Source organism: Chrysochloris asiatica, unplaced genomic scaffold (genome assembly GCF_000296735.1).
Source record: "Chrysochloris asiatica unplaced genomic scaffold, ChrAsi1.0 scaffold00013, whole genome shotgun sequence".
Taxonomy (NCBI): domain Eukaryota; kingdom Metazoa; phylum Chordata; class Mammalia; order Afrosoricida; family Chrysochloridae; genus Chrysochloris; species Chrysochloris asiatica.
In genome coordinates, this window is record NW_006408531.1 from 4915720 (window position 1) to 4936881 (window position 21162).

Genomic DNA, 21162 nt, shown 5'->3' on the forward strand with positions numbered 1-21162 from the left:
ACTCCCGTAAAGATTTACACCCTCGGAAACCCTGTACAGGGTCGCTATGGGTCGGAACCGACTCGACAGCACTTAACAACAACAACAACAACAAGGGTTTATGTTAAGTGATACAATGCAATTGAAAAGGAAAAGTGTAGAAAAAAGAGGTGTATATAAAACTACTGAATAGTGGTTTTGAGAGAAACTATGAAAGTCTAAAGGCTCATCAATGAGAATGGGGGGAGGGGAGGGGGTGGTGGAGGCTACAAGAATAAATAATCAAACAATATTGAGAGTTTACACCAAAGAAAAGTCAAATGTGTAGATTGCTCAATACATAATGTCTTAGCTCATTCTCCCTCTCGTTTTTGTGACATTGCTCATTGGAGTCTACAGATTAGGAAAACCGATTCTGTGAATTTAAATGTTTTTCAGGTAGGAGCTTCTGCAGCGCTGACATATCCTAATAATGGCTGATTTTCATATTACCAGGTGATGAAAGAACCACAGTAAATAAACTAAAAAGAACAAGGCTGACTTACTGAAAAGGGTACATCTTTTGGGGAGACCCCAAATAAGGGTTGCCCCTATTGCTAGACAAAATGTGGCAAGTGCTCAGCTGGAACAATTATTCAAGAGCAAATATGGCTAATTAAACCAAACACTGATAGTCATTGAGTTCATTCTTACTTATAGCAACCCCATATCAGGTTTCCAAGACTGTAAATCTCTATGGAAGCAGACAGCATCTTTCTTTCTCCCACATAACCACTGGTGGATTTGAACCACCATTCTAGTGGTTTATAGTCCAGTGCTTACCTTATAGCACCACCAGAGCTAGGTAGTGAAAAATCCAGTTACCATTGACAATACAACAAATGGAATATATTACTCTATTCTTCAGATCAAGAATGAAAAGTTACAATGTCAGAAATGTAATTTTTTTGTAATATGATAACCTAATCCAGTCTGTTGACTAGATATCAAAATGATAAGCTTCAATGTAACTTTAAAAGCATGTGTTTTTATAATGTTGACTAGAAACAGGAGGAAAAAAAAATGAAAATGAAAAAAAACAAAAAATCCTGGTAAACTCTCATATGAAAAGGAACATAGCCCATCAGCCTGAAGACCCCTAATACATTGGAGTCCTGATACACTGTAGGATAAACCACATGACCACAAGGTCGGCTGAACTGTAACATTGGCAGTTCAAACCCACCAGCTGCTTGTTGGAAACCCTATACAGAGTCACTATGTTGCTGTTAAGTGCCGTTGAGTCAGCTCAGACTCATAGTGACACTGTATAGGGTTTCTGAGGAGTAGCTCGTAGGTTTTAACCACCAACCTGGTGGCTAGCAGTCCAGTGCTTATTCTATAGTGCAGAACCAGGACTCAAGTGAAGTAATGGATTATAACAAATATATTGGAAAAGCTGAAAATAATATCTTAAATTTTACTTCTGAATTATTTTTCATCAGATGTACATTTCTACCCACTGTGTTACTGCAGAGTTTTTTGTTTTTTTTTAAGGTTCATTAAATGTTGTCTTTTTTTTATCATTACTTGTATTTTTCTACTAGATATTCAAAACACAGACAAAAGGAAGAATGCTACACCATCTATAAGACTTTGTCATTATTACCTGGAATCGTTCCCAATGCTTCTCTTGACTTTAATTTTTTCCTCTCCAGTACTGAGGTGAAAACTAAAAATACAAATACATACATTTGTTATCATTCTCAAACTCCACCTCATCAAAAACAAAACTTGGGGAGGTGAAAGAAAGAGACAGAAAAGACATTCTAAGCCTGCATTTCCATGTGTTCTGAGATTCTAGCTCTCTCAGGAGCCTGAGACAAAATGACTCCATGGTCAAACAAAGTAGCACAACTCTGTGCTTTTACTTCCTTTTGAAGATTCATAATGGATATTAATACAAGGGGAATTTTGTGGAAAAATGGAATGAAAGATAAAGGAATTTTTCCATCAACTTATTGAAGCCCCTTCATATATTAAGGCATCAGAAAAATCCTGATAGAAAGAAATGTTTCATCCTGATTAATAATGTATTCTCAAGTTTATTTGACTATGGAAACATTTTCTATGTTGTTTCTGCTGTTACATGCCATAAAGTCAGTTCCAACTCATAGCAACCCTGTATGGTTTTCCAAGAAGCAGCTGGTGTAATTGAACCACAGTCCTTGCAGTTCAAACCGAACCTGCAGTCCAGCACATTAACCTACAGAGCTACAAGAGTTGTTATTATCTCTTAGGTTCATTGAATACACGTTTAGGGTTCAAGAAGTACACTGTGGAAAACCTTAATTTCAAAACTGTGAAAACAAGCCACAGATGAAGATTATGAACGATGCTATTGGCTAGTGAATTTGATGGAAGATTTAAATTTAGTAGCATTTTGAAAAGGTAGGTTGTAATCAGACTGCAAATGTCTTAAATTAAGAAATGTCGTCTCCAACCTGCAGTACATGTAACCCAGGGATATTCCAGATGATCTAGTAGGGGTATGAGAGGAAACTAACATAACTTATAGTTATATTCAGTTATCCCTTCATTTTTTAAAAAATTCAGAAATATATATATAACTTATTTAAAAATACAAATGTATTTTAGGGAATATGCTGATATTTTTAAATGGGGGGTATATTTTTAAAGTCATCACTAAAATATTGAGACTTTTTGTGCAGAGAAATGACATAGAGTCATTTTTGAAAGAATATGGATATTCTGTGTGTATGCGTGTGTAGGTACAATCAGAGAAAGACAGAGAGCAAGAGAGAGACTGAATTAAGCACAATTTTAATTTCTCAAATAATTCATTCTGTCATGTACCTGATATTGACCACATAAACAGTGTAGTTCCAGTTCTGGAAGGTTGAATTGAGCTGAAAAGCACAAAGGGAAAGGGTGAGTTTTTAAGAATTTCTTTTTTATCTGAACCAAGTTTCTTTCCTCCCAAAAGATAAGTTGTTATTGGAATAGGACCCTGGGAAAATCCTGGAGAGTTAGTGGAGTCAAAGGTAAAGATAACAGTTACTGGATCATTGTATGCCAGGAACTTGACCAATGTTATTTCTTTCAATTTTCACAACACTTAGTGAGATAGGAACTACTTCTCTCATCTTATAGATCAAGAAAGTGAGTTTCACAGAGATGAACTCGTTTCACCAGGGTCATGCAATTAAGAAGTACGAGATCACAGACTGAACCTAACTTTGATGGTTTAGAAACCTTACTTTCTTCTGCAGCTCCTAGTCTCATAGGTATCTACCATGACTTCCATGCTATCCATAAAACTGAGAACTTAGCTGTAACAGGGAATGTAAAAAAGACCAGTACAGTAAACACCTCTCATAGTCTTCAGTTAACCAACATTGAGGTTCAAGAAAATATGTCTTTTACTGGTAATTACCAACTCATAAGGATATTTATAATAAGAAGAGTATCAATTTAAAATAAACTAATACACACAAAAAAAATAAGTTCAACATTCTTGAGAACTATATTCACTATAATGTGATTGTTTTAACAGTCTTCATGGGTCTCAACAGCAGGCTACTCTAAAGAGGTAATGGGTTGCTCTCAACGTGAATAAAATGCTTCCATGGAGCATTATCCAAAAACAAACAGGGGTTGTTTACTAAAACAAAATGTTCCTGCTTAGATATCACCTCCACAGTGCTCTTTAGGTTTTGTGTCAAGCATACATTTAGACTCCACTGCAAGCATGTAAATTTCAGAAAATGCTATCATATTTTAAAAATTATTTTTTAATTATAGTAATATGAATGAAGAACATCGCCTATATTCTCTCTGTTGCCAAGTGTTGGCGTTGATATTTTGCATCGTATGCAAAATTAAAAGGGTCTGGTAAAATTTAACTTTGGACAAGAATTATTCTATATTAAAAATCATGTAATATAAATAAAAATGCAAAACGGTACCTTGTCTAAAGCATCAAAGGATCCCTGGTAGTGTAGTGGGTTACTCGGTGGGCTGAAAACCACAAGGTCAGCAGTTTGAATCTACCAGTCGCTCCGTGGGAGAAAGATGAGACTTTCTACTCCCATAAAGATTTATAGCCTCAGATACCCCACATAGGGTCATTGTGAGTCAGAACCAACTCTAAAGTACACCACCACCATGACCACTACAGCATCAGGCTCTTCAGTGAACATGAACTTTCAGGAGTAATGTGATTATCAGGGGGTTGTTTGAAAAATAAAAAAATCATTTTCAGAAATCATCCTGATTTAAAACAAACAAACAAAAGCACTGCAGGAAAGAGGATGGGATTCAAGAATAAACTGTTTCTTTGAAGTCAACTCCATTTAAAAATCTAATACATCCTTGAAAATGTTTAATGCTGAAGTTTCATTCCCAGAAAAGTCAAAAGTAGTATTTCTTTGATTACGAATTGTGAATTTTATTCTCCCTTCTCCAATTTTGTTATGGAATTTTTGTTTAAAGGATATTGCCTTTAAAAATAAGACAATATTTTCCTATCAGTTAGTCTTCAAATATATACATATATATTTGTGTGTGTGTGTATGCATAGTATGTATGTAAATGAATGAGTCAGGCTGCTAACCTCAAGGTCAGCAGTGCAAAACTTCCAGCGGTTCTGGGATACAAAGATAAGGCTTTCTGTTCCCATAAAGATTTACAGCCTCGGAAACCCTATGCAGCGTCATTATGAGTCAGAATCAACTCCACGGCACACCACAACTGTGCACTGGACTGTAAAGTCAGTCTGAAACACAAGGTAGGCGGTTCAAGCTCACCAGCCACTCCTTGGAAGCCTATATAGGATCGCTATGGGTCAGAACTGACTCGATGACACTTAACAGCAACAGACATATATATGAAAGGAGCTCTGGTAGTGTAGTGGTTACTGAGGTCAGCAGTTCGAAACGGCCAGCTGTTCAGTGGGAGAAAAATGAGAGTTTCTGCTCCCATAAAGATGTAGAGCTTCAGAAACCCTGTACAGGATTGCTATGAGTCAGAACTGACTCCACAGCACATACTCAACCAACCAACATATATATGAAAGAAAATGGATAACAGGATGACTTCTGAATGTATGGTTTAACTTTCTTTGGCTGCGGAGGTCACATTTATCATACCTGGTGCATGAGCAAACCCGTTTTTCTTACTTTAGAACGCATATGCTAGCAATTCTATTCACACAAAAACTAATGCTGTCACTACAACAATCTTATCTAGAAAAAGAAGTAGAAAATCTCCACAGTACATTGTGAATAGAAAAATAATTAAGAGAAAAATAGAAACCAATAGAAGAATGAAATTTTGCTATTGCTATGGACAAGATGAGAAGAATACAAAAGCACTAGATTATACATATTTGTAAAGGACTGTAAGAAGGAAGTTGTTGTTGCTTTGTTTTTAAATGAGAAATGAGAAATGAGAGTTTTCATTCATAGAAGAACTGTACAACAAAGAGTGACCATAATGGAAACTACAGATGCTGTTGTTTCTAAGTGCCAGCTAGTCAGTTCCAACTCACAGCGACCCTGTAGAGTGTTTCTGAGGAGCACCTGGTGAGTCTGAACCACTGACCTTTTAGTTCCAATCAACCTTGAGATCCATTGCATTAACCTACAGTGCCATACCAGAAATCCACTATAGATGATAGTAATAATATATCAATATTGTTTCATTAATTGTAACAATTGTACCACACGAATGCAAAATGTTAATATTAAGGGAAACTGTGCAGAGGTGTATGGAGGGTATACTTTCTGTGCAAATTTTGCTTTTTGTGTAATCTCTTTGGCGACTCAAAACGCTAAAATACACTACATTAAAGAAAGATGAAGATGTTCTCAGTATATAAATATTGAAGATATGGTTAAAAAGTATGTGCAGTGTAGGATGATGTGCAAGTGATGTTACTTTTACTGTTAAAAAAAGGAGGGGGAAAATGCATCTATAGTCTTATTTGCTTTCACAAATAAAAAGAAACTCTAGAAAAACCCAAGAAAAACTTGTGGTAACAGTGATTTCTAAGCATATGGGCTCAAAGTATATCAGCCATAAGGAAGGGAGACTTTTCATAATATAACTCTCATAGTGTAATGTACATACGTACTTTTTAAATACTCAAAACTTCAATTCAAAGATATCTTAAAAGTGTTGAAAATATATAGATATAATGGTAAATAAAAATAGTAAATAAAATGCATTTCCATTTGTGTTGTCTTTCTTATTTAAGGTTGGTAGTCTATCATTTTCTATTTCTGATCCTTTATTCAAATACACTTCTCTTTCTATGCCTAAGTGCACTGGCTCATTTATTATATATCTATTTACATATTTGTCATAAACAGTATCTGTTTTTCAGTATGATCTGTGGATCTAGTTACCCATATGTCAGACTTTTGTTTAAGTCTTTCAAGTCTGTGTCACTGCAGATTTCCAGAGATTTAATTTAAAAAAAAAGAAAGAAAGGAATTTTAGAAGTTTACTTACCCATTCTGCCACCTTGCTCTGTACTTTTACTTCTGGGTGACGAAAAATGTTTTGAATCACTATGGAAATCCTGTAGACAATTCCATCTGCCCATTAGAAATAGCATTGGATCCATTAATTATAGGGTCATGATAGTCATACAACTTAAATGTACAGTGACATAATTTTATACAATCCTAAAGAAAAGCCTTTAACACATAGTTAACATTTCTGAGATATTTTCATTTTATGCTCATTAATTTTTGCAATAAGCCTAGAAATCATTGTAAATTTATTTATGTAGGTAATTTATTATTCCTAACTTAGCACCTGTACATACTTATTTATATCTTTAAATACCATAAATTTCTGACATCTACTGTCCATAACAGTGGTGGTTTTTAATGTATAATTTGATTTCTTTTAATGAGACATTATTCTTTTTCAATATTATAAAGAATGACAAAGAGTTTAGAATATGAACACTTGAATGAGATGATAAGAAGCAATTAAGTTAAAAAGAAAAGAAAAATAGGCCTTCATACACTTTCTGCTCTCAGCCCCTCATGCTCCCTTCAAATATCCTTTCTCTACCAGGAATGCCATCCCCCTGAAACTCAACATAATCATAGAACACAAAATGTTACTAACAGATCATTTTAAAAGAATATTCACTATTATGACCACCACAAAGAGGATTTTCATTTTAATATGACTTAAAACATATTTAAGTTTCCTGACACTTTAATAAGTGTTGTTGATGTCACTTTTCTCGTGTCAAATTATTGTTTTAAATTCTTTCTTCTCTTTACTCTCCCCAACTTTTCCCCTTCCAACAAAGCAGTTACTTCTCCTAAGATACTATATTAGGTCATCACCAGATTTGTACCAGAACAGAAGTAAACATTTAAAAATATATATTATTGGATAAAATTGTAATGGGCTAAATTGCTCTAAGAGAAAAATCATATGTATGTGTGAAAAAACACTTAGGCTTTTTCTCTCTGTGACGATCCTTAAAGGAGCCTAAGTTTTTTCTAAATGAAAATCAAATCCACTAGCCAGGCTTTGCTAAAGCTCTCTAGACATGTGCTATAAGGAGCTTTTGTGAAAATCATTATTGAGAAAAATAACCTTTGCAAAATATGGTAAGTTCTAAGCACTAGGAAATTATTTTGGATCTCTGTGATTGTCAATCATCTTTCTTCAGACTTTTGTTTAGGAAAGTCTCCTGTGAAATATTCAGACATTATATGTTGTTGTTAAGTGCTGTCAAGTCAGTTCTGACACATAGCAATCCTGTATAGGGTTTCCAAGGAGTGGCTGGTGAGCTTGAACCGCCAACCTTGTGGCTCAAACGACTTTATAATCCAGTGCATTAGCCCACAGCACCACACCAGGACTCCAAAGACATTATATATATACATAAAGACAATGTTGAAGAATATACGGAGCAAACATTTTTAGGAGATGGCAGAACAATTATGAAAGTGTACCTCTGGCACATCTATCAAAAAGCAAATTCCAGACCCACTACTAATGGGAAATCTTTTGAGCAATGGATTAAGAGTCTCATGCTAAAGAACCAAAAAATCATATCCAGGTATAATAACATAAATATAATAATATAAACATGTAAACACAAGTTCATAGGAAGCTAAATTAGTACATTCAGACTAAGTTATTTCAACTTCCAAGACAAGACATAATGACCTTGATATTATCGTCTTAAAAACAACAATAACAACTCCAACTCCTGAACTAAATTTGGTCATAATTACATTGTTGTTGTTGTTGTTGTTGTCAGGTGCCATCGAGTAGGAACCGACTCATAGTGATCCCATGCACAGCAGAACGAAACAATGTTCGATCCTGGGCCAACCTCACTACCGCTGCCACACTTGAGTCCATCAATGATGCCACCTATCTGATCCATCTCATTGGGGGTCTTCCTCTTTTTCTCTGACCCTCCACCCTACCCAGCATGACATCCTGCTCCAGCGATTATTTCCTCCGGACAATATGTCCAAAGTAGGAGAGACGAAGCTTAGCCGTCCTGGCCTCCAAGGAGCACTCTGGCTGCACTTCTTCCAAAACACATCTATTGGTTCTTTTGGCAGTCCATGGCACTTTCAGTATTCTCCTCCAACACCACAACTCAAAGGCATAAATTCTTCTACGATCCTCCTTATTCACTGTCCAGCTTTCACATCCATATGAGGCTATTGAAAACACAATGGCCTGGGTCAGGCGCACCCTAGTCCTCAAGCTGACATCTCTGCTCTTCAACACTTAAAAAAGTTCCTGTGCAGCAGATTTGCCCAGTGCAATACGTCGTCTGATCTCTTGACTGCTACTTCCACGAGTGTTGATAGTTGATCCAAGAAGAATGAAGTCCTTGACAACTTCAATCTTTTCTCCATTGATAAGAATTTTGTTTATTGGTCCAGTGGTGAGGATTTTTGTTTTCTTGACCTTGAGATGCAACCCATATCGAAGGCTGTGCTCTTTAATTTTCATAAGTAAATGTTTCAAGTCCTCTTCACTTTCAGCGATCAAGGTTGTATCCTCTGCATATCGCAGGTTGTTAATGAGTCTTCCTCCAATCCTGATGCCACATTTTTCTTCATAGAACCCAGCTTCTCGTATTATTTGCTCAGCATACAGGTTGAATAAGTATGGTGAAAGAATACAACCCTGTCTCACACCTTTCCCAATTTTAAAATATTCAGTGTTCCCATGTTCTGTTCGAACAACTGCTTCTTGGTCTAGGTACAGATTTCTTAGAAGTACAATTAAGTGTTCTGGAATACTCATACTTCTCAATGTTGTCCATAGCTTGTCATGATCCACACAATCGAAAGCCTTTGCATAGTCAATAAAGCACAGGTAAACATCCTTCTGATATTCTCTGCTTTCAGCCAAGATCCATCGGACATCAACAATGATATCTCTCATTCCACGGCCTCTTCTGAATCCAGCTTGAACCTCTGGAAGTTCTCTGTCAATGTATGATTGTAGCCGTTTCTGTATTACCTTTAGCAAAACTTTGCTTGCTTGAGATATCAAAGAGATTGTCCGATGATTTCCGCATTCCGTTGGGTCACCTCTCTTTGGAATGGGCATAAACAATTTCTTTAGAAAGCCTTTTTACACATAACAAAATAAAATCCAAATTTGATGTCTCTGAACGTACTTTAACTCATAGCAACCATCTAGGACAGACTAGAATTACTCCATAGAGTTTCCAAGGTTGTAAACTTTGATGGAAGCAGGCTGCACATTTTTCTCCCTCACAGTAGCTGGTGGGTTTGAACCGCTAACCTTTTGGTTATCAATGGAGTGCTTGACTGCTGCACAACTAGGGACCCTTTCTTATGCATAAATCTCATAATACTGAACCATGGATACTCGGAATGACTGTGAAGTCCAAGAGATACTTCAGGATCTTCTGTGAACATTCACTGATGCTGGTTGAGTAACTTATAAAATACCACTAGATGGAGACCTAAAGCATGCTTTTGGTATATTAAGCATATTATTCTTTCTGTCTTTTAAAAAAATGATGCAAAATAGTAAACATCATTATGCTTAATCACTGATTTTTTTGAAGCATTCCAACAATTAAGAAGATGTTTTTCTTTAAATTTTAAATGTTTCATGACTCAATTTACTGTTTTTATAAATGAGAAAGACAGCCAACATTAGAGGTAGCCATATCTGCTTATACTGTTTATGGCAAACTGAATATGTTTGCATCACAAATAACAAAAAACCTAGCGTCTTATGTTACAGAGTCTCGTGCTATGGATATTTTCAAGTAGTGCCTTCTAGAAGCCTCAAAATATGATTTTCATGAATGTAGTCAAAGGTTACCTCTTAGTCTACTTTTTTCTACTTATTATCAAAAACTAATTATGAAAAATATGCAAGAGTGAATCAGAAAAGCAATATAAAAATGCCTAATAAAACGGTGGTGGCAAAGATTTTGGGATTGCAGCAAAATACCTGGCCTAGTCATTATCACTGAAGAAAATGTACAACTAAGAAAAACTGGTGGAGGATTTCCCTGATATCATAACAGGTAAGCTGTCTTCTCCAAGCGATGTAGTAACTCATGTGTTGTCATAAATCATCCAGTAACTTCAAAAGATGCATCTATTGTCCTAATAGTAGCTTGTGCAAGAAAAAAGAGATACATATTTCATGAAAAAGGGTATTTAAGTATCTATTCACCTTCCAATTAAATAACTCTTGCAGCCATGCAGAAATTCTAAGAGGAAACCATTGTCTGCCATTACACATGTAGTACCAAACACTACTCCTTTCTCTATATCTATTCAATTAATCCTTTCTTTTATTTATTTATTTTGACTTCTTAATAACACTCTGCAGAATTTCTTGGAGGATATAGGAAAGATATTAATATACTATATGTTAAAAGGTATGAAATAGAGTTTGAAAATACAGAAACTAAAATATAAATTAATGCTACTTTGGAAGCAAAATCATTTCTCTGAGTGATGCTGATGCATTTTCAAATATACCAGAGGCATTTACAAGCTATTTCTTTATGATTTTTGACATATAAAGCCAGTTTGAGTGGTTGATTAATACAAGTATCCTGAGAGCAACTTTGTGATTTAAATAGTTAAGAAACTAAGTTGTTGTTGTTGTCAAGTGTCGTCGGTTCAGTTACGGATCATTGTGACCCTATATAGGGTTTCTGAAGAGTGGCTGGTGAATTTGAACCGCCAACTTCGCAATTCAAACTGATCTCACGGTCCAGTGCAATATCCTGCGGCACCACAACAGAAAATTAAGTAATAAACCAGTATACTAGGAGAGTTGTAATTTGTACCTATAAGCTAGATCTTTTAGAACAATTGGTGGTGGTAGTGGTTATGTGCCATGGAGTCGGTTCTGATTCATAGTGACCCTGTATAGGGTTCTGAGGCTACAAATCTTTAAGGGAGCAGAAAGCCTTGTCTTTCTTCTGTGGAACAGCTGATAATTTCAAACTGCTGACCTTGAGATGAGCAGCCCGACTTGTAAACCACTATGCTACCAAAGCTGTTTTAAAACAATTAAGAATAATTAAATTAGTCCTGACTTGAGTTGCTTGAGCTGGCTTGACAAAAGTTTACCGTAAGTACCACTGACATGATGTTTCAAACACAGAAAACATGATTTGGAATAGAAGTAATATTTAGTTCAAGTGTTTTTCTTGGGAATAAAATGGAAAGGCACAAAGGTTCATTCTTTATGGGAATACCTAGTTGGCTATCCATTATTCCTAAAATACCGTTTGTGAAAAATAGCTTACATTTTTTTTTAGTATATAACCTAAGGTAAAAAGTCCTGTTGAAAATTTCAAGGACAAATCTACATAGAAAAATATGAACATTTCAGAAAAGTCAGAAAGACTGGCTTCCAGAAGTTGCCAAAGTAAGTGAAATTTTTGAGCGAAGTCTGAAAGAAAGATGATCATTATACAAATATTACTGCTCCATCCCTACATCTTTGGTTGTCAAGATTTGTTTTTTCTCAGTTCTATTAAGTAGATTAATAGCTAGGTATTTAACCAAAGAATATTATTTTCTGTCTTAGACTTTTAAAAAAGAAATATTTATAGTTTTCTGTTAATTTTCTATATCACAGTTGCAAATTAAATTATATTATATGGAAAATTAATAGATGTTAGTGTGGCGCTATGGGTTAATGAGCTGGACTGCAAAGTCAATTTGAACTATGAGGTTGGTGATTCAAGCTCACCAGCTGCCCCTAGGAAATGCTATACAGGGTCGCTATGGGTTGGAACCAACTTGACGACTCTTAACAACAGCAACAACAACTGATATATTGTAGAGCTCTGGTTCTGAAACAATGTCAGATCCTGTTTTTCCCCCTTACCTGAGCAACACTACAAGCAGACTCAATAAGGCTCTTTAAAAGTCTAGAGTTAAAAGCTGGATGAAGTAGGGAACACAGTTGTGTCTGCATTTCTCATTAATGAATAAAATGGGATTCTTAGCTTCTCTGTGGGAGAAAGATGAGGCTTTCTGCTCCCGTAAAGATGTACAGTCTCGGAAACCCTGTACGGGGTCGCTATGGGTCGGAATGGACTCGACGGCACTTAACAACAACAATAATGTGTCAATTGGTTTGACAGCAACACATGACAAGTGAAAAAACAAATACTTTAAATTACATCAAATCTGATTACATATAAAAATCCTAATTAGGTTTTAATCTGTCCCATTTTAAAATAAGCACTAGACTGCCAACCGCATGGTTGATGGTACAAAGCCACCAGTCCCTCCTCAGAAACCCTATACAAGTTGCTATGAGTCAGAACCAACTCACATAGCAACAATACATTTTTTAGAGTCTTAGTGTGGCACTACAGGATAAGCACTGAACTGCTAACCACAAAGTCGATGGTTCAAACCCATCTGCTGCTCCTCAGAAACCCTATACAATGTCTTTATGAGTTGAAATTGACTTGATGGCACACAACAAAAACACATTTTTGCATTTCCTTTTAAAAAAAATACTGAAGAGTTCTGAGAAGTGAACAGACAATAGCATTTTGGGGAAATTAAACAACATTGTTTTCATTATTTTTCACTTTTACTTTCAATTTTACAAGTTGTACTGGTTTCATTTTACAATAGTGTTATAAATTTCCCTATTTAAGTAAAAAATAGCTTAAAAAGTGAGTCAATTTAGGGGAAAAAAAATAACCTACTAAGCAAATAGTATAGGTAGCTTTTGAATATGTTAAATTCAATTTAACATATGTTAAATTTAACATATTCAATTCAATATGTTAAAATCAATTAATATGAATATGTTAAAACTGTTAAGATGGCATCCCAATTTGAGTATGAATGTTTAAGAATATTACCACAAAACAATGACCTTTGAATAATTTTAAATACTAAGATTAATTTTTCTTTCATGGAGTCAAGATAAACTATTTTAATGGATTCTAACATTTCCTCACTTTGTTGAAACTCCAATGCAAGTTATGACGCAGAGAGAGATGGGCTGAACAAGGCTCTCTTCAAAAATGTCAGGAATGACATGATTGAGTGAATACAGCCTCACTCCACCAAGTCAAGGGCTCTGAAGCATCAGATAAATGTTCTTGGGCAGCAGAGGATACAGCAGTCCTGGAGGAAGAGTGTTACAGAGGCTCTTTGTATGTTCATACAAAGACTGAAATACTTATTTAGAATTATAATATTCCCATCTACTGGCTGAGGGCCATGTGAAATATGCCCTGGAAAATCCAGCTGCTTTTGCTTTCTTCGGGTTGTTGGAAGTTTTTCTCCATCATAAATCTCCTTGGTGTAACTACCAGAACAACTATAAACACTTCTCTGAATCGACGTCTTTATAACCCTAATGAAATTTATATCTACATTTAATGTAAAATATTCCATACTTCCAATTTAAATATCCTTACAGAGGAAGTTGGTATAACCCAAAAGTCAAAAGAAAAAATGAATTATGTGAGTTTCTTTACATTGGGCTTTGGGTCTCAAGTAATACATTATAGATTTGTTGGCCTCACAAGCTAAGTGGTTGGGGTTGAGGAAATGCCTTTGTTTCTAATATCTGAATATTTGAGAATCTTACTATATTCAAGACAACAGGTGTGCTCATCTGTTTGGAATGTCCCTTTATTAGAAGAAAGTAAAATGCCAAACTCTGAATTACCAAAAGGCTATGCACAACGAAGCTTCAAAATGTTTGTGAAAAATTTATTTTATATTATTATTCCATTTGTCCACAAACTTTCTAAAGCAGCCTAATATGTGGTTCATATAAGTAGAGAATTAAATAAATCACCTGGCTACCCCACTCCCTGCCCACTTCTTATATTATACTACTGATAGCATTTCAAATATAAAAAATATAACTAGAAAAGTATGTATAAAAAGACTTAATGTATTAGCAGTTGTTTGAAATTTTATCCCTCAAAACATTTATGACTTAGTTGATATATTTCAGATTTACTTGATGTAATCACATTCTATCCCTCATTCTTCAACAAATAAAGCAAAGAGCAAGACCATGGAAATGGATGAAAATGTGACAGATGCCTAAGTCAAAATAATGCCTTAGTTGAGATATTAAATGACTGAAGATTATTTAGTAGTGTTTTAAAATTATAAAATTCTCTAAAATGTCATTTCCAGAAGAGAATAATCTTGAAAAACTATAAAATCTCTAAGAGTATCTGTTTCCATAGATCTCAGTACAATGTAATTGAATTTAATTACTTACCTTCCTCTTTAAACTTCTTGTGAAAGAGATTTAAGTTGAAAGTATAAGAGGGAAGAACTGAAAGTATATTCATTCCACTGCTCATGAGAACAGAGAACTCAGAGAATCAAGTAATATTTGTTTCACTAGTCTTACAGAATGCACAAGCATACCTAATGAATACAAGTGCTTTGGATAATAGACCAAATGTGCTGGAATGGTAGAATTCTTACCCTTAAAATACAATTTTTATTGCATGAAACAAATTACAAATATAAACGGTAATGACTTCTTACCATTATTTTGTTTATGGACTCTGTTAGTAACAGGCATGTTAGTGGCAACAATGGGTGTTGTAGTACTAGGAGAGTTTACAGTAGCTGGTAATAAAGATGAGAAAGATTAATTTTTCAAAGACTACATGACAGTTAATAATAGATATGCATTCTACAATTAATATATAGAGAGGAGGAATGAAACCATTGCTTGATACTAAATAAAATAGACTCCAAGGTTTTATGCATGTATTTTATACATATATTCTGTATACTTATATACAAAATACATATAAAATGAAGCCACACATTAAGAATCAGTTCCCATGGCCTTTAGTGCCATATTGTATGAAAGGTCTGGCCAGCACAGCACAAAGGGAATGGAAAAAAGATACTTAGATTCTAAGTTCAAATCTGTCATCTTTACAGACACCAATAAGTTTAGTAAACTTCCTGGGTAAAAAGTGTCCCCAAGAACAAGCCTTATAGGGAGACATTTTCAAAGCATTATGTCATAGTGACAGTTTTCATTAGAAGTCTCAAAGATGAAAACCTCCTGTAATGCTTTGATAATATCTTTTAAAGGACTCTAGGAGAGCTATATAGTAGTTAGAAGTACATTCATAAAGGTACAATAAGTATCTTTTTTCTTAAATAACTTTTTAAGATGTGAAATAAATCATCTTGATATGCATTCCTTTGACATATGAGTCAGCACTACAGATATCTCAGGTTAAAAGCATTAAATAATTTTTTTTTTTTTTTTTTTTTTTAGAAAAGACTGAAACACATCAGACATTGAACCCAGCAAAAATAAATGTTCTGGTTTGCATTTTTTTCTATTTCATGTAACTAATTAAAATAATAGAAAACATACTATGATGGTATTTTTACCATGTACTGATCAATTATAATATCAGAAAAATAATATCTCAGAAAGGGCAACAAAGATCATGATGTGTTACACTCCCTCCCTCTACCTCCCTACTCTGCATGCTTAAACCAAAAGGAGAGCTTAGGCTTCTACACTTAGTCTCACTTCAAATCTCTGTCTGTGATACTTAGTGCTGTGATCCTTTCAATATTTTTACAAAGGCATGGTCATGATTCTTAATGTGGTACATAGAACACACTACTTCATAAAGAAACATTCAGTAGAATTAATAGATGAAAAGGGGTCACTAATAATTAGAAGGAGTAATGCTAACACTAAAGCATAACATTTATATTCTTCTTTAACAATTATATGACTTTAATCATAACCTAGTTAGCATATAACTAGTAAATAACATATAATTGGAACAGTGGTAATAGTATAATCATGATGTTTCGCAGTATTGCATGTAATTATTATATAAATATTAGCTTAAAATATATTTTCCTCTTAGTATTTAAGTCACATTTCACATCATAAATTGCTTCATATCCTTGTCTTACACTAATCAAGTATTAAACTTAATTGCACCATTTTCCACTTGTTTTATGGACATGAATATTTCTTCAGAATACTGTATGACCGTTTTTACACTGGATCTGTGAGACAATATTCTTGAGAAGAAATAGAGGGAAAAAAATAAACCCCTATTCAATAGCATAAAATCATTCACATTTTAACAACACAGCGCTTTATGGAAATGCGGTCATCCAGAGTGTGAATGCTTTCTTTCTCCACACTGTATGTACTGTGCACCCACACAACTAAAACACATCAAGAAATTCTTCTGTTTTACTGGTTTCTGGCTTGCCCAGTGAAAGTTAAGATCATCATCAAAACAATGACAACTGTATTATCCAAAACAGGAAACAGAAACACTCCCAAGGATGATGTTGTCTCCCTACCTTGGCAGAGGGTCCCCAGATCTGCACAGTTGGCTAGTTCTGCTGCTGGGAGTGGGATCAGGTAGGAACCTAAACAACAGAGAGGGATTATGCAAGTTTGACTTGTGACCTAATGACATTATTCAAATAAAAGCAGGAGTCATATGGTTAGTGGAATAGGCGGAGGCACAGAAGAGTCTATCAATACTACTCCAACATGGTGAAAGTCACTACATTTCTATGTTCCTTAAATTTCTCAGAGGCAAAATAAGGGTGTTGAAATTCTCATCACAATCTTCAATTTCTTTAGGCATGTACACATAAAAGGAAAAGAATTGGTACTGCATCTGAGAATTTATGCAAAAAGTACAGCACCTTTATGCATAATAACTTATAAGATTCTGGTGGAAAGTCATACAAACGAAATAATCAAGAGTAAGTTTGAAAAGTAAATTTGGATAATGACTGATTACTCATCTAAGGCATCATTTTGGTTCATGGGTGCCAGCATATGCTATTTGCAATTCCAACAATATGTTTTTAAAACTTAAACTCAGTCTCTTTTTATTTTAAGATTGTATTGATATCTTCAGCAAGAAGCAAGTTTTGAGGTGATTCTCAACTAGAATTCTTCTACTAGGTAGGATTTCTCAGTTGTGCTAAACCTCCCTCTAACAACCAAGAAACTTTTAACACTGAGACTTGTGGAAGACAGATTCAATTTGTCACAAAAGTGTTCTATGAATAAAGACACAGGAGTGTCATGGATTGAAATGTGTCCCACAAAATATTTGTCAACTGGCCTAGGCCATGATTCTCAGCGGTTTGGCAGATATGCAATGATGCAATCATCCCTGTGACATTATCTGATGCAATTATCCTTCATTTGTGAACTGTTATAAATCATAGCTTCTGTGTATTCTTGCAGCAGGATTAGGTTATGTTCGGTACACTAATGAGGCAGGATTAGGGTAAAATGCAACACCTTTACTTAAGTGACAACCCAGATCTGAATGAAAGAAAATTGTCTTTGGGTGTGACCTGGATCACCCTTGATCATATACGAAATATAAAGAGAGAAGCCAGCATATATAGAGGAACCTATCACCAAGAAAGGAGTCCTGGTGTGGTGCTGTGGGTTAATGTACCAGACTGAGAAGCCATTTGAACTGCAAGGTTGGCAGTTCAATCTCACCACATACTCCTCGGAAACCCTATATAGGATTGCTATGGGTCGGAACCGACTCGACAGCACTTAACAACAACACAACATCACCAAGAAAGAAGACCTAAGAGTTTAGCACATCATTTGGGCCAAGGACCACAGAACTAAGACCCTCCTAAACTCAGAAGATTGATGCTAAGTCACATGGAGATCTCCGAAGATCTCCGAGGAACACAGGGCTGAGAGATGTTGAAAGGAGACAAGGATATTCCTCTTAAACTGTGAGCTGACAAAGAAAGGAAGCCTTCCCTTAGAGCCTGCCCTCTGAATTTGAACTTCTAGCTCCTGCAGTGTGAGAAAATAAATTTATATTTGTTAACTTTATCCACTTGTGGTATTTCTGCTATAACAGAATGAGATAACCATGACAAGGAACAAATACAAAAAAAAAAATTTTGTTTAAAATTTTTAAAGGGCATATCTATAATAGTGATTTCATTCTAATGTTAAAACATTTCCCCATATTTTCCTGTGGGAACAGCACATGAAGAGAGAGCAGGTGCATAAGCTAACAAATGATGTCTAATTAGGTAAATAAATGCAGAGGATATATAAGCAGAAAGCATCCCAACAGTTCAGCAGTATATCAGTAGGCATAGTTTTGTCATTCTTGATGGCTTTAGGCACTTGGCCAGTGGAAAGAATCACATTGTGTAAGAATGGTCCACTCCTGTGGGCTGGTCTGTGATATTAACTGTCCAGATGCTCTCATCACCAGCCAAGCTGCTTTACCTGTTCATTCAATAAACACTGACTCATTATCTCAGGAAGTTCTTGTCTGGCAAACCCGAGAAATATGAGTGGGAGGTAAGGTAATGGGAGATGACTTCACACTTCTTTGAGTACTGTAAAGGAAGTGCTCAGAGGGTGATAGTGACCCAAAGAAGGAAATGATCAGGGAAGGGTGAACAGAAAACCCTACAAAAAGGAGACCTGTGAGTCAGATGAGGGGTCACTACACTGATTTGTGAGAAAGACAGCAGAAACGAGTATTAATGGCAGACAGAGTAACCGCAACTTATGCCAAGGAAGCATTGAAAAGTTCTAGGAACTCAAGTGAACATGCATTACTGGCATAGCATTGTTGTTGTTATTAGGTGTTGTTTACTTGATACCAATTCATAGCAATCTCATGCACAACAGAGTGAAACACAGCTGGGTCCCATGCCATCCTCACAATTATTAATATGTTTGAGCCCATTGCGGTTGCCACCGTGTCAATTCATCTCATTGGGGACTTCCTCTTCTTTGCCAATCCTCCATTTTACCAAGCATGATGTTCTTCTCCAAGGACTGAGCTCTCCTGATAAAGTGTCCAAAGTGTGAGAGACAAAGTCTGGCCATTTTGGCTTCTAAAGAGCATTCTGGCTATACTTATTCCAACACAGATTTGTTTGTTCTTCTGGGAGTCCATGGTACTTTCAATATTCTGCTCCAACACCACAACTCAAATAAATCAATTCTTTTATGGTCTTCCCTATTCAACTTTCACATGCATATTAAGTTATTGAAAATACCATGGTTTGGGTCAGGCACACCTTAGTCCTTGAACTGACATCTTTGCTATTGGACATTTCAGAAAGGTCTTGTGCAGTAGATTTGCCTAAGGTAATAAGTTGTTTGATTTTGTGACCACCGCTTCCTTAAGTGTTAGTGGTTAATTTTAACAAAATGGCATAGCATAGTTGTGGAAAACTCGTAGGAGGTATGATTAGAAAATGTAGGCAATAGGTTGCTTGTGGAGAGCCTTACAGAATGTAAGACTCTGTGTCTTTCATCAATAGTGTATAACCAACATATACTCAATCTTTACTGGGTAAGTTACTGAATACGTTATGAATGGCTCCTAAAACTTAGAACTCTGTCTTAAAGGCAATGGGATGAGAGATTAAGCGAGATAATTTGATTTCTATTTTAACTTGTAGCAACACTCCAAGACAGTGCAGAACTGCCTCATAGTTTTCAAGGCTGTAATCTTTACAGATACAGATAGTCACATCTTTCTTCTACAGAGTAACTAGTGGTTGGAACATCATTTTTTATATACAACACCAGCTACAAAAGAAGAGACACAGAAGCAAAAATAATGCTAACAAGTTCATGCAAAACAGAATTAAATGACAATGAGATTTTTCCATGAACTTTTAAAAGCCCCCTTGTACATTGAGGACAGGAAGAGAGAGATTAATAAGAAATCTGAAGATATAATTAGAAGATTTAGTGACTAACTGTAGAAAAAGATAGAAGATGTCTTCACAGTTTTTAACTTGTGAAACTGGCACATAATGGTATCATAAAAGAAGACAGAAAATACTGGTTTTCAAAAAATGTCTAGGCAGGAAATACTCAACAAAAGCTGTACAATGTCTGCAATGTCCAGGGTTAGAGGACAGATTGAAAAAAGAACAGATGGGCCCATAGAGATTTATATATTTTAGCATCAGAAAAAGAGCTAAACTACTTCAAGAACAAGCAAATTGTTTTCTGGGGAGCCATCAAGGCAAGTAATCAAGTCCCTTCAGGGCAAATCCCCTTCCAAGACTGAAACTAAAAAGGAACACATGAGCAGGCATGTAAGCTTGCTGGGGATCACGGTGGTCTACTGGTCAATGGAAGAGGGAGAAAGATAGCAATGAAGAAATGGGCTAAGTTCAACCACATTCCATAGACTCCCATTGACCTGCAGATGAGAGAGAGAAGAGGAAGAGCTGGTTGGTCCAATGTGGGGTGAGACCTCAGGACTCCTGAGCCTATGAACTAAGACAAAGCCATGGAGGGCTAGAGCTGAGAATGAAGCATACAGCTGATAAGAAGTGAGAGGAGATGCACAAGAACACCCAAACTTGCAGATAGTACCCATTTGACCTGGCCTCAATAGCTTGATGATCAGAACTTGACTAGTGGAAGATAAAATTAAAATTTTGATAAAGGAAGCAAGTGTAAATTGCTACAATTTGATGAACTTGACTTATATTATGGACATGGTGGTGGTGGTGATTATGTGCCATGGAGTTGGTTCTGACTCAGTGACCCTGCACAAGGTTTCTGAAGCTGTAAATCTTTACAGGAGCAGAAAGCCTCATCTTTCTCCCA

General features: G+C 35.6%; 1 protein-coding gene across 1 annotated transcript in view; it reads right to left on the reverse strand.

Annotated features, from left to right (window-relative positions):
- Positions 1-21162, reverse strand: part of GPR126 (G protein-coupled receptor 126) — a 190214-nt gene that overhangs the window by 57240 nt on the left and 111812 nt on the right. The window contains exons 4-8 of the mRNA XM_006834705.1: positions 16866-16934; positions 15048-15131; positions 6496-6581; positions 2836-2888; positions 1628-1690 (exon numbers count right to left, since the gene is read on the reverse strand). Of these exons, the coding sequence (XP_006834768.1) occupies positions 1628-1690; positions 2836-2888; positions 6496-6581; positions 15048-15131; positions 16866-16934 (355 nt within the window). The remainder of the gene's footprint in view (positions 1-1627; positions 1691-2835; positions 2889-6495; positions 6582-15047; positions 15132-16865; positions 16935-21162) is intronic.